The sequence below is a fragment of the Falco biarmicus genome, chromosome 20 (genome assembly GCF_023638135.1).
Source record: "Falco biarmicus isolate bFalBia1 chromosome 20, bFalBia1.pri, whole genome shotgun sequence".
NCBI lineage: Eukaryota > Metazoa > Chordata > Aves > Falconiformes > Falconidae > Falco > Falco biarmicus.
Window position 1 is genome coordinate 2,853,050 of NC_079307.1, and position 12,739 is coordinate 2,865,788.

Sequence of the window (12,739 nt, forward strand, 5' to 3'; positions counted from 1 at the left end):
AAAATAACATGAGAAGTTTTGTGCCTGTGATCTGCTTTGCAGCAATCACGTTGAATGTGTACATACATGTAAATTTTCTTCTAGACAGAAGCTTAGTTATACCTCTCTGCGGAAAAATGTCCCTCTGCAGTACATGGAACTGCACTGGATCCTGTAGTAAACATCTTCAAGGAGGATGTACCTCTTTTGTCCTTCAAGAGAGAGATCGCAGATTTTTCCACTATTAAAAATTGAGGAGCTGCAATTGATTCTAAAAGGCTTTATTTAAAAATAAGCAAAAATAACAGTGTGTCAGAATAAGGGACATGTAGCTGCAAATCGTGTGCGGGCATGTTCTTGTTGCTGTGATTGAGCAAGTAACTTGAGAATGATGCTGGTTTAGGAGGAGGCATCAGCGGGCTGGGTAGAAGCTTTGCTGCTGTCAGTTTCTTAATGTGGCTTTTCCTCTTCCAGGCTCAAGACAAAATCAAATTCCTCTGCGTTGAAAAGGTAAGGAAGAAAAAGCCGTAAGTGGAACTTACAAGTTGTCTGAGTGAGGGCTGCCTCTGGGAGGGAACGGCACCAAAAGTCCAAAGAAGGTTCTTACCTTTTGTCAGTGGTTGGATGGAAAGACGTTGTCTTGTGAAAAGCATCATGTTCTTTAGGGGGCCTCCGTCTGCTTTATGTGCCAGGTGGTGAGCCTTGATTTCAGAAAGGGGGATGAAACGTTTTGTCATCCGCACAAACTGGACATCCACCTGGGAAGCGATGGACAGCAAAGGAGCATGTTTGGAGAAGGATATAGCCTCCGGGTGTGACATAAGATCTCTGGGGGGACAGAGATATCAAACCGAAGCAAATGGCTGATGGCTACTACCTATAATGATATGGAAGCTTTTCCTTGCTGAAGGCTACAAGAACTTTCAGATACTTCTGGCAGATGATTTGTTTACATGAATCTTAGTGCTGTGCACCAGCAACATACATTCATGTTGTCACAGACAATAAAAAATTAAAATGTGGGATGCAGCCAACCTGTGAACAGTCACTTCCCTATAATTTAGTGTGCCTCAAAACTACAGCTTGCTTTGCTGTAGACTGAGCGTGGGACTTAAAGATGTTCGTTCTCTTTCCTAACCCACAATTCTGCCATGTATGGAGGTCAGCTCTGCATCCAAGTAAGGTCTGAAAATTTAGGGAGATATATTTTGGTAGCCTCCTGGATGAGATGGGGGGGGAAAGGTAGAGAAAACAATAGGACTGGATTTTCTCAAGAGAGAGAAAAAGGTAGCTAGGGCAGGACAGAAGCTTGAGAAGATATGCAATACGATGCAGAGAGGCTTCTACCTTCATTCAGCTGGCACACACACCTTGAAACAGCTGTATTTAGTTTACTACATTACCATGGACCATTTGGGGTTCTCTTTTCTGCTGGAGGAATCATAATGAGGATCCTTCTGATCAAACTGTGTGTGATCAGGGTATGCCTCCTTTACGATCTGAAGCAGAAGGGGAGAAGAATGTGAGACAAGTTCCCATCAGTTAAAAACTATTGTCAGCAAAGGGTACGAAATGCCCTTGAGCAAGCTGTGACTAGACATAAGGAACAATCCTCGTGCAAAAACTAGCCTTGTTTTCCCTGAATGCCATTCTAATGGTGAGAGATAATTTCCTTTCTTTACATTTCTTGGGTGAAAGCACTGCAGAGCAGTATGGCTGTCCATGAAGCACCATCACCTCTTCAGAAAGCAATGGGGAAAAAGCAGAGGCAACAAAGGAAAACTGAGCAGATGATGATAAGTCTTTTGTGATGAGTTCTCCTCTTAAAGAAAAAGCTTTTCTGTGCCCTAGGTTTTACATGGCTGCCTTGCAAGCTCAGCTGACTAGAATTTAGTGCATCAGACTGTAATTGGAGTGTGGAGCAACTCTTGACTTGGCTGGAAGTGCTCTGAAATGTCAGCAGGAAAACAGCAGTTTAGTTCCATTTCTCTCATGAAAGATGCCCGGGTCAGCCCTGCTGTGACATACTGTTGAGCCTGGATGCCCTAGGCTCATTCACTGCTCTGATCAGACAACTTTTGGACTCCTTTGGTGCTGAGACAGAAGCAGGGCTAACAAGCTGTTCGATAACCCATCGGCTATTGCCTTCCCCCCAGCCCGAAACACAGACTGAGAAAGAGGCACTCACCTTGACAATGCCAACAATGCCAGGCTCTTTACAGTTACTGTGGTAGAAGAAGGCCTGCTGCCCAAGTTTCATGGCTCTCAGGAAATTCCTTGCCTGTCAGGTGTAAATGAGAGACTTTGAGCTCTTTGTGTCAAGCTCTCAGGGTTTTATTATAAGCAGCTAGGGACAAGAACTAACAACAAGAGAGGTATATCTGCTTCAGAGCTACTCAGATAAGGTTTCCTACAGTTGTTGTATGGAAGTTTTGTGTTGCAATGAAGTAAAAACCAGGCTAAAGAGCAAGATCCTGTTGCTTAGAAAGCATGTGGGAATTCAACAGCTCAGCTGCCCTCGTTGAGAGACAGCAGGTGACTTAAGTTAGCTGTCAGCAAACAAGCAGCAGAGTGGATCATACATAGGGGAGAAGCATGTATAGTAGGGGGATCATGTATAGTAGGGGAAACATGCGTGGATTTCTTCTGCAGAGGAAAAAGAGAGCTGTACGCTAATAAGGTATAGTCCTTGGGTAAGTACGGACTTGCTAAAAGGCATCAAGGGAAATAAAGGCTGGTCTAAGCTAAAGAAAAACTGAATGATTTGACACTATTATCCAGCCTGAATCTATCTCTGACTTAGAGGCAATTACGCAGGAGTTCTGACTCCTGACAAAATGCACCTGTAAAAAAAAGGCAGAGTTACTCAAAAGGAAATCCTTCAGGCAAAGGGAAGAATCTGTGGGGGAGAGCCACCTTTTTTCTAGTGCTATTTCAGTGACTTCACCTTTGACATGTGCTCCTTACCTGGTAGTTTCTTACTCCATCCCAAAAGGTTGTCTGATTGGGCTGAGCTTTCAAGTCATCAATGCTGAACTGCCAAATGGAATGAAAATACAGGTTAAGTTCAGGAGGTATTGTGTCATTGCCTACGTTGTGCCTCAACATTTGTTCCTAGTAGCTCCTTCAATTATAATACAAACTTGACACAATTATTCTGGTTCCCACAGCGAGGGCTAAAGAAAAGCCTTCTCAAAGGAGGAATGCTGCAGCAGTCTAAAGGTAGAGTGTAAAAGCTGCCCCTGTGATCAGCAGCTACACATCCTGAGGACCCAATTTCCTCTTCTATTACAAGTACCGAACCTCAGGGTTGTCACCCTAGAAGAGAAAAACGGTATGTCTATTTCCAGGAAGGCAAATGAATTTTGAGAAGTCACAACAGTGTTAATCCTGCAAACGATCTGAATTGCCTGATCCTGTAACTCGACATTCAGGCACTAACACTCTGGATAGTAGTGAAATTGCTTCTGTACTTTGCTGAGTAAGGATGGGTGTTGGTGCTTACTTTCACATCCACTCCCTTCTCAAGTCTGCTCTCTGGTTCTGACTTCAGAAGCCAGTGACAATACGTTATCTTGCTTTCCTCCCCACCAGAGTCAGATTCTTTTGTCTTCTTCCAGTTCTTCCATCCTGACTTGGAACTCCCAGCTGGAGGTTTTGTAGACTTCTCTTCCTCCTCCTTATCTGGAGTCTCCTCCTCAGTTTTGGCAATTTTAGCATCGGGCTCTTTTTTATCTTAAAAGAAACAATAAAAGAATATTCAGGTAAAACACATTTTGTTTCCAATACAGACTGGTGGTGAAGCGTTTTGGTTGTCCAAGCTGGTTTCACATACTGGTATTTGATCGCAGCAGCAGTTTGGTGCACCCCAGATGATAGGGGTAAGCATTATGCACCACTGTTTCTGGGTATTTCTAGTTTTCATCTGGAATAAGGATATATGGTTTTGTGTGGTGTACGCAAATGTAGTTTAATTGTCATAGTTAATCATACAGAAAGCCGGGACAGACCATGCTGCCCCCATGAAGTGTAATTTTTTTTTTTTAATTTATCACCAAGAAATCGGCTGCAGGCAACCAAGTTTATATAGGTGAGTCTGGTGAGTAACAGGAAAATCTGGCAGCAAAGCAAGCTACTTCAATTACTACATTAGCTGGAAACCATAGATTAAGCCTCCACTGTGCTACCTGTTCAGAGGGGGTCCATATCCCTGTTTGTCCAGCACTCAAGACAGCAAAAAAACCCCAGTAAGAAGTGATTAAAGGATAAGAAGGTGGTTGGTTGCTGGAGTCGATTCGATTAAGCAGATGAGTGGCACCAATAAGCCCAGTGTGATTTCTCATCTTTTGCTTTAAACACCACATACATGGTGCCTCAGGTGCAAGGGTTTTGCTTTTTTGGTTTTGTTTTGTTTGTTTTTTTGGGGTTTTTTTTGCAGACAGTACCACATCAGCTTCCTGCCACTACACTGGGTATACTTTGAATGACAATCTCTAATGCACAGGACCTGAAAGCTCTTCATAAATGGCAATGAACTACATTTCTTAGCTACCTTGTGGTGAGAAGACATCGTTGTCCCTATTGTGTATCTAGCAGACTTGTCAGTCACACATGGATGCTCAGCCCATTTGTACAGAGGAAATGCTGTCTGTAAGACAGGTGGCTTTGAAAGACAGATGGTTAAGATGACTGTCGGTAGTTTCACTATAGTGCGGAACCTCAAGTGAGAGATGCTAAATTAGTTAGGATGTCAGCACAGACCTGCTACCGCTCCTTTGTCTCTCTTTCTGCTCGGCCAGGGCATCTCTGGTCTCTGAATTACCTTCTCTTCACTGAGAAGCACCTGCTGAATGAAAGAGGAAGAATTACTGCTTATTCGGGCAGGCTGAAAAAAGTAGCAATATCTGAGACTGAGCGCTGTAAAAGCTGTACAGTAAGTGGAAAGTAAATAAATCTCCTTCCTTGAGCTCAGCCATTTCCTCTATCAGTGCAAAAGCTGGCACTAGTTGAGGACCACACCCTTGGTGCGCTGGAGGCAGGCAGGCCCTCCACAGCAGGGCTCTGATGGACATCAGCAGGAGGGCTGCTTTTCTCCACAGTGGCGCAGCTGTTGGAGGGAAGTCCCCAAGGTGCTTGGACAAAGTGTGGCCCCTCCGTCCCACGCAAAAAGGAGCCGTGCTTTTGGAAGAAGGAGAACGGCTTGCCTCCAGAGCTCAGGCCAGCCTTGTGCCAGGGGCGTCTGGCTCAGCTTGTTGCTCACAGAGATCACGCGTGCAAAGTCCCTTTGCGAAAGGGAGCAAGTTGGCTGGTCCAACCCCTGCCCCCTTCTGCCAGCAGCCCGTTAGGAGGCTTTTGGCTCTGAGCTGGCCTGCTTCTGCCAGAGAGGGTGGCATCAACTTTTCCACCTTCCGTGCCAAGCTTCTTCCCACCCCCCACCCTCCCCCACCCCCCCCGCCAGGCTCCCCCTCACCGGCTCTGGCCGCAGCAGCCCCCTCGCCTCGTCCTGGGGAGAAGGATGCTCTCGCCTCGGCGCAGGAGGAGGAAACACGCCGCCCCCCGCCCTCGGAAGTGGGTGACCGTTATGCAAAAGCTAAGGCATGGCCTGCAGGCTGCTCCTTCCCCGCAGCCCCCGCGCGGGCGGGAGGTACCGAGGGCAGGACTACAGCTCCCAGCCTGCCCCGCACCGGCAGCCGCTGCGCTCCGGCCCCGCCATGGCCTGGCCGGGACACCCCCGCCTGGCGGCCCGGCTGCTGCTGCCGCTGCTGCGCTGCCCGGCGGCGGGGCGCCGGGGGATCGCCGCCTGCATCGACCGTAAGGCTCCGCGGCGGCGGCCGAGCGCGGCGGGGGGAGCCCCGGACCCACCTGCCCGGGGGGCTGCCCGGCGTGTCCCCCCCTGCGGCCGGAGGGAGGGAGGCGGGCTCGGGGGAGGCTTGAAAGCAGGTCGGTGAGCGAGGGTCGCCAGTCTTGGCCGGGAGGCGGATGTCGCCTGTCACCAGCTGTGCGCAGGGCGGCGCGGGGCCCGGCCCTCCGGACACCCGCGGTGGCTGGTGGGTGGGACGGTGCGCACCTGCGGCGAGAAGCTCCTTCCCCTTCCCTGTACCTTCGCAAGAGCTTCACGGTTAGTCAGGCTCTGCTGTGAGTCAAGGAATAGCGAAAAGCTCGCTGGGGAGGGCGGCCAGGCTGCCTGTACCCCTCTGTATGTCCGGGGTACCCTGTGGTACCCGAAGATGACTCGGATCACTGAGCGTGCCTCTGGTGACCGGGGTAACAGCTGTGTCTGAGCCGGTCTCCTCCTACGGGATTCCTGAACACTTCCCAGATGAACTGCTTCAATGCTTAAATGTTAGGATTGAAGCAGCAGCATCGCGATGAATTTTGGGAGAGGAACCAACAAAACAATGTTGGATCTATGCGCAAAGGAAGCAGATTTCAAATGCAGGATCTAACTAAAGGCTCAGACGCTGTTTCCAAAGGGCTGCTGTGTTCTTTGCTTGCTTCAAGAGCATCACTTCTTGAAGTCCCAGGACTGTGTCCTGGTGTTTCTGCAGCACAGACCCAGTGCGATGAAGTGACAGCTGCCATGGGCTGTGCTGCCCCTGCCCCGGTCCTCCAGCGTGGTTAAGTGTTGAGTAGCTGGGACCTTGGCTTTGTTTTCCCCTAAGGCAGCCCCTCCCAAAGCCCACTGCCCCCTGTCAGCAGTTTGTGGTGGCCCCAAGGAACAGAGGAATGGTCTCTGCAGCAGAGACCCTCAACTGTTCATGTAAGTTAAGGGATGCTTTGAAATTGTTTGGTGTATGGAAGAGGTGGTGGTGCTTGCTTTCCTGCAACAGACACATATTCTGATCTCTTCCTGCTTCCCTAGCATCTGCCGGCCTGACTGAGGAGCAGAAAGAATTCCAAAAAGTTGCCTTTGATTTTGCTGCCAAGGAGATGGCTCCTCACATGGCTGAGTGGGATGAAAAGGTATGACAGCCTCAGAAGGGTTGTACTGTTCAGTTTTTCCTCTCTTAGGATGTTATGGTCCTTGGGTCTCATCAGAGGGGTTCCTGCAACAGTGCCTCGGTGCTGTAATGCCATCTGTAGAGATCTTCTCCAAAGCTGCTGCTGTAGCTGGGGTGGGAAGCCATCAGAAAGACCCTGAAGCTATAGCTTCAGGCTATAGCCAGGCTATTCAATCATCTTGACACCTGGATTTACCCCTGAAGATGGTATGGCTCTGTCTAGGTAGCTGCATCTTCTTTAACCCACCCAGTTAACCTAAACTCTGCTTGAGTCTGGGACTGGACTTGGTAGCCCAGGTGTCCCAGAAGAGATTGAATATTGAGCTTGAAGCGATCATGAATATTCACCTGTGATATCTCTGCCTGTCCCAACAGGAAATATTCCCTGTGGAAACAATGCGGAAGGCAGCCCAGCTAGGATTTGGTGGGATCTATGTGAAACCAGATGTTGGTGGCTCTGGATTGTCACGCCTTGATACCTCCATAATCTTTGAAGCTTTATCCACAGGATGTACCAGCACCACTGCTTATATAAGCATCCACAAGTGAGTGTCTGCGGAGTGGTGGATGGTGTCAGCCTGGCTGAAAAACACAGTTGTTCTGCGGGCTCTAAATCCAGCTGGAGACAGCTCTCTTGGTGCTGCTTATTACTTAAAGTTGGCACCCCAAGGAGACAAGTCCCTGTGAGGATCTCTTGATGGCAGTAAACAAAACAGGCTACAAAAACTGAGATGCCACCAAGAAGTAATTTTAGCTTTGTGGCATGCAAGATGGGATTAAGTTCTGGATTTTGTTCCCTGCTGTTTCACTTAAGCTGTCTATAGATAGTAACGTGCCTGGAAAAAGCCTTTGTGCTTTGGTGACAGAGCCAGAGGCACCAGCTGATACCAGGGCCCTTTCTTGCTTGTACAGACATGTTCAGTGACAGGCTCGCTTTGCACGGGAAGGTGGAGTGGTGATGCCTCCTCCTTCCAGGTGAGGTTTTCTGAAGAGATGGTAGGGCTTAGCGCTGAGGGGAATGCTGAGGCTATTAAATAGGAACCTGCTATTCCACAAGGCAGCAAGCCTGTGGTGACTGGAAGGCAGTCTTCTTCCTTCTGGTTTCTGTGGCACCTAATATCATTCTGTTTTGAGGCAGAGCAATATGCTTTCAAGCCTCAGTGCTTTTGACTGAACCCCATGGAGCTTTGTTTTCTTTAGCCAGGGATGCTCTTAGATGTTCTGCCCAGGGCTGTGTTCACTTCCTGTAATGCTGCACCTTCTCTCCTGCTCCAGCATGTGTGTTTGGATGATTGACACCTTTGGCAATGAGGAGCAGAGGCGCAGGTTCTGCCCATCGCTCTGTAGCATGGAAAAATTTGCTTCTTACTGCCTGACTGAGCCAGGTGAGCATCCTCAACCAAGAAATCTCCTTTCCCATACTCCGAATGTAGTTTTAACTGGACATGAATGCTGCGCAGAGCTGGAGCTGAAAAGTTTCATGTTCATTTGGGCAATCACTGGGAAGTGGGGAAGGGCCAGATGATGATTGCTGAGATGCTTGTGGTACAAACTCAAGCGTCGATGGGTACGATCCCCGAGAGATTTTGTAGGCTCTGGACCTGCTGCTTCACTGGCTGCTTCCTTACCTCCCGAACAGGAAGTGGGAGTGATGCAGCTTCCCTGCTGACCTCAGCTCAGAGGAAAGGGGACAGCTACATCCTGAATGGCTCCAAGGTACCTCTTTGCTCCTCCTAAAGCTGCTGGATGGCACTGCATGCACAAGGGGGCCTGGGTCTCACCATCCTTTCCATTTCCTACTGTCTCCTCACCTCTGTGTATTCTCCCAAGGTAGGATGTGCTCTGCAGAGCGTTCACCAGAACTTAGTACAGTTGGTCCCTAAATTCCTCCTGGCTGTGGGGTGTTTGCCCTTCCATCTTTGTACCCCAGCTGCTGCTGCAGGCTCAGGGTTAGCACACGAAAGCCGCTTCCTTCTTCTCATGCCCTTCTGCAGGCCTTCATCAGTGGCGGAGGTGACACCGATGTATACGTGGTCATGTGTCGCACAGGAGGCCCAGGCCCCAAGGGCATCTCCTGCCTGGTGCTGGAGAAGGGGACACCAGGGCTCAGCTTTGGCAAGAAGGAGAAGAAGGTAAAAGGCTTTGGTTTTACTTCCCGTTTGCTTGAGGGAAGTGCAGGACAGAGATGAGCTCGTCTGTGCAAAACATTAGGGATCTCTTCTTGGATGGGACCGGAGTCCCAGCCTGGCATGTTTTTTCCAAGCCAAGTCCAGCTTTGGTGAAGTTTGCCCAAAGTCTGTCCTTTTAGTAAGTGAAGGGTTTTAGTCTCAGGAACATCAAGGTTCATTGGATCTGTGCCTCTTCTCAAACACGTGCATTCCAGTTCCCAGCTCAGCACACTAAGACCAAACCACACAGACCACAATTGCTTTGTGGCAGCTTGGCAGTGGGACTGAGGGATTGAGAGCAGGCTGGGCAGTTCTCTGCCGGGAGCTGGGGGCGTGCTGCTCCTCAGGCAGTCTGGAAGGTGCTCTGTTTTTTCCCAGGTAGGCTGGAATTCCCAGCCAACTCGGGCTGTGATCTTTGAGGACTGTGTTGTTCCTGTCAGCAACCGGCTGGGAGCTGAAGGGCAGGGCTTCAGCATTGCCATGAAGGGACTGAATGGAGGCAGGATAAACATTGGTAAGAAAGACATCTGAGAGCGAAGGGAGGAGGGCAGGATTATCTTGTTACCTGCCTGCATGAGCTTCATGTTCACTTTATGTCCTTGGCTTCTCCCACCAGCATCTTGTTCCTTAGGAGCTGCTCATGCCTCTGTTCTTCTGGCTCAGGAACATCTCACTGTCCGCAAACAGTTTGGGGAACCCCTAGCAAACAATCAGGTAAGCTCTCCATCAGGTCTGTGCTCTCAGAGCTGTGCTCTTTCTGATCCTGGCTGAACAGGCAGCTCACTTCACAGAGTCTTCCCCGGAGAAGTCAGGAACATGTTTTTCCTGAGTAAGAAAGCGTGTCAGGCCTGAGACCTGCCTGAAGGTAGTGGGGATGTGGTTCAGGACGCAGGCCCCCCCGAACATGCTGGCCTAATTTTTCCTCTCCTGCTGTCTGCTGGCAGTACCTGCAGTTCAGGCTGGCGGAGATGGCGACGCACCTGGTGGCAGCACGGCTCATGGTTCGCAATGCAGCGCGAGCACTGCAGGAGGGACGGGAGGACGCGGCTGTGCTGTGCTCCATGGCCAAGCTCTTTGCTACTGATGAATGCTTTGCGGTAAGCAACTCGAGTGTCAGTTGGTGGCATAACTGGAAGCCTGGAGACCCCTCTTGGTGGCCAGGATGTCAGAAAGAAGTTTGACATGGTGGTGACCCAGATCCAAGCATGTTCATTGAGCTAGAAAGGTCATTTGAGGCCTCCTGGCTTCTGGTGCTTTCCAGGAGAAACCAGAGCCCTGAACAGATTCCTTGCCTGCCTGACTGGTAGATGTAGTGATCTGGCATTTGGGTTTTTGCATCAGCAGCACCACAGAAATGCAGCAAAATTTGCCTTAGTTAAGTATAGCATTTTCTGGGTATTTCTATGCTATCATGTTCACATAAATGCATCATTAGCATGAAAGAGCACTTAGGTAACATGATAGCACTGAGAGCTGCGCTGCTGGGGACTGCGAGTGCCTTGCTGTCACACCACGCTTTGTTAAAGACATGAGATTAGCTGAGCAGAAAAAAAAAGAGCCCAGGTTCCTGGGTTCTTACCGAATTTCTGTCACTGAGTTGTCCTCCACACCACGCAAGTCACTTCACCAGTGATGCTATCTCCTTAGATCTGTAACCAGGCTCTACAGATGCATGGGGGCTACGGCTACCTGAAGGATTATGCTGTGCAACAGTTTGTGCGAGACATCAGAGTCCACCAGATCCTGGAAGGTAAAAGACACTTTTGCTACCAGTGACTTAGCAGTGGAGGCAGGAGAGAACAGACCCTCCGGAGGCCCCCGCCTTTCCACATGACTCTCTGATTCTTGGGTTTCAGAATCCCGTTTTGCTCTGAGCATGAGGTGTCCCTGGATGTCATGTGTGTGAATCCCCTGGTTTTGGAGCAGTTACTGTGCATTTTAAGAGTCTTACAGCAGGGGGAGATAGCTAGTTATCATGTTAGCGGTGCCTCTGTCCAGTTTCATCCCAGTACTCCTACAGACTCCGCTCCCCAAGAATTCCTTTCCTGAGATATTCTGGTCTGCCTTCACTCTTTGACATTGTGTCTCTAACAGTGTCTGGCCTTTTCTAATCTCAGTTCGGCCTCCTAACCATTTTAGTTTTCCTCCTTTGAAATCCCTTCACCTACAGCCAGGGTACCTGATAAGGGATATACTCTTTCCAATGCTAAGTGAGTCTACAGGCTTTCTGTGTGTTGTGTATGTGCTAAACAGTAAAGCAGAAAACTCAGATGTTGGTATGTATCCAGTTCTGCTTGAGGCCTGGTGCCCATATCCTCTCAATGCCCAAATAAAAAGAAGTACCAGCATCTACCACTCTGAAGCCTTCCCAAGCAACATGCTGGCGCTTTGGCCCAACACCTAAATGCCACCTCAGCTGGTGGGAAGAGCTTTTCTGTGCTGTAGACTGCAGATCAGGGAAGAATTCTCTTTGCCTTTATTGTGGGAAAAATTGGACCATCCCTTAACCATCTGTCCTGCTGCAGGTACCAACGAGGTTATGCGGATGATTGTGGCCAGGAGCCTGCTACAGGGCTGAAGCCAGAAGCCAATCCTCAGCCTTAAAATTCCTCCATCTGTTACAGTTTGGGCTGTTTCCCTCCCCTGTTCACCAGCTCTCTCCTGGGGAGCGGAGAGGGGGATACCCCAGTGGAAACAGCCTTTCTGCCTTATATTGACCAGGAGCACAGCTGGACGCCAGCCACACGCTGCCACAGCTGCACTCTGTGCCTGGCAGAGCAGCCCTTACTAGGCTGGTATTGTGCAGATATGTGAAGATATTGTGAAGATAGAAATGGCAGTTGTGAATGTGAGCCTCTGTCTCCAAATCTTGATCACGGGCTGCTTGCCACCCATCCTTCTCGGAAACACTAGACCTGTTGGTCATCTCTGCTAAATCAGGACTGAAAGGGGAACTTCAGGCAGAGGTACAGCCTAATCCCATGGGATCCCTCCTCTATCGGTGAAATCTTTAGTTCGAGGGAACTAGTTGATCTGCTTAAAAACCTCTGCTAGGTGCTGACTGCAGCCCTGGGAACAGAAGCCCAAAGTACTGCAGGTCTAACTGCCTGCGGGGTGCAGGGGCTTTTTAACTGGGGAGCGGGATGCCTCTCTGTTATCCAGCGGCACTCGCTCCTTTCTCTTTCCCCAGCACCTTTCCTAATGTACCAACTGCTTGTTCTCGTCACACTCCCTCCCCCATACTGGTGGTTAATCTCCAGAAAGCCTCTGCAGTACCAGAGGCACAGATCTCAGAAGCTAAGGGCCTGCACAGACACACTGAACTGCTGCCTCAGATCAGGACTCCCTGCTGCATACAACATAGGGGGAGTAAAAATACCGGTAAATTATTCTTTCCCCTCAGATTTGAAATCAATAAAGCAATGACGGCAACTTTCCTGTCAGAAGCTGTATTTCTGTCAGAAGGGGTATTTCGGGCATTTTACCAGAGGTAACCGATTTTTGAAGTCGGGGGTTGCAAAAACGTTCAGCTTCTGATGGGTTTTAGCGCCTGTTCACTGCCTCAGGTGGGCCAGCTGCTCTTGTCTCCCG

General features: G+C 49.5%; 2 protein-coding genes across 6 annotated transcripts; one reads left to right on the forward strand and one right to left on the reverse strand.

Annotated features, from left to right (window-relative positions):
- Positions 1-244: 244 nt before the first annotated feature.
- THYN1 (thymocyte nuclear protein 1) lies at positions 245-5,991 on the reverse strand. 5 transcript variants are annotated; one of them, XM_056322890.1, is made up of 8 exons: positions 5,842-5,991; positions 4,741-4,822; positions 3,485-3,714; positions 2,947-3,015; positions 2,168-2,260; positions 1,383-1,478; positions 587-737; positions 245-476 (listed from the first exon to the last, which is right to left on the reverse strand). In XM_056322890.1, the coding sequence occupies exons 2-8, from the start codon at positions 4,781-4,783 to the stop codon at positions 430-432; spliced, it is 729 nt and encodes a 242-aa protein (XP_056178865.1). In that variant the 5' UTR covers positions 4,784-4,822; positions 5,842-5,991; the 3' UTR covers positions 245-429. The 5 variants fall into 5 exon arrangements, with proteins under 5 accessions (XP_056178865.1, XP_056178866.1, XP_056178864.1 ...); XM_056322891.1 differs by having other exon boundaries at positions 4,741-4,825; positions 5,842-5,985; XM_056322889.1 differs by lacking the exon at positions 5,842-5,991 and adding an exon at positions 5,454-5,592.
- Positions 5,577-12,580, forward strand: ACAD8 (acyl-CoA dehydrogenase family member 8). Its single transcript, XM_056322885.1, has 11 exons — positions 5,577-5,790; positions 6,842-6,942; positions 7,356-7,525; positions 8,256-8,365; positions 8,620-8,696; positions 8,975-9,112; positions 9,527-9,662; positions 9,765-9,862; positions 10,093-10,245; positions 10,796-10,898; positions 11,674-12,580. Exons 1-11 carry the CDS (start codon positions 5,577-5,579, stop codon positions 11,724-11,726), a joined length of 1,353 nt encoding a protein of 450 aa, XP_056178860.1. The 3' UTR covers positions 11,727-12,580.
- The last annotated feature ends 159 nt before the right edge of the window (positions 12,581-12,739 follow it).

Bases quoted from the DNA above. Each gene is read 5' to 3' on its own strand.
- ACAD8 (XM_056322885.1), top strand. From the start codon at position 5,577: ATGGCCTGCAGGCTGCTCCTTCCCCGCAGCCCCCGCGCGGGCGGGAGG. The intron at 8,366-8,619 runs GTGAGCATCCTC...CCTCCCGAACAG, and splicing joins TTACTGCCTGACTGAGCCAG to GAAGTGGGAGTGATGCAGCT. The intron at 9,663-9,764 runs GTAAGAAAGACA...TTCTCCCACCAG, and splicing joins TGGAGGCAGGATAAACATTG to CATCTTGTTCCTTAGGAGCT.
- THYN1 (XM_056322890.1), bottom strand. From the start codon at position 4,783: ATGCCCTGGCCGAGCAGAAAGAGAGACAAAGGAGCGGTAGCAG. The intron at 3,715-4,740 runs GTCTGTGCTGAC...GTTTCTTTTAAG, and splicing joins AGACAAAGGAGCGGTAGCAG to ATAAAAAAGAGCCCGATGCT. The intron at 2,261-2,946 runs GTAAGGAGCACA...TACACCTGACAG, and splicing joins ATGGAGTAAGAAACTACCAG to GCAAGGAATTTCCTGAGAGC.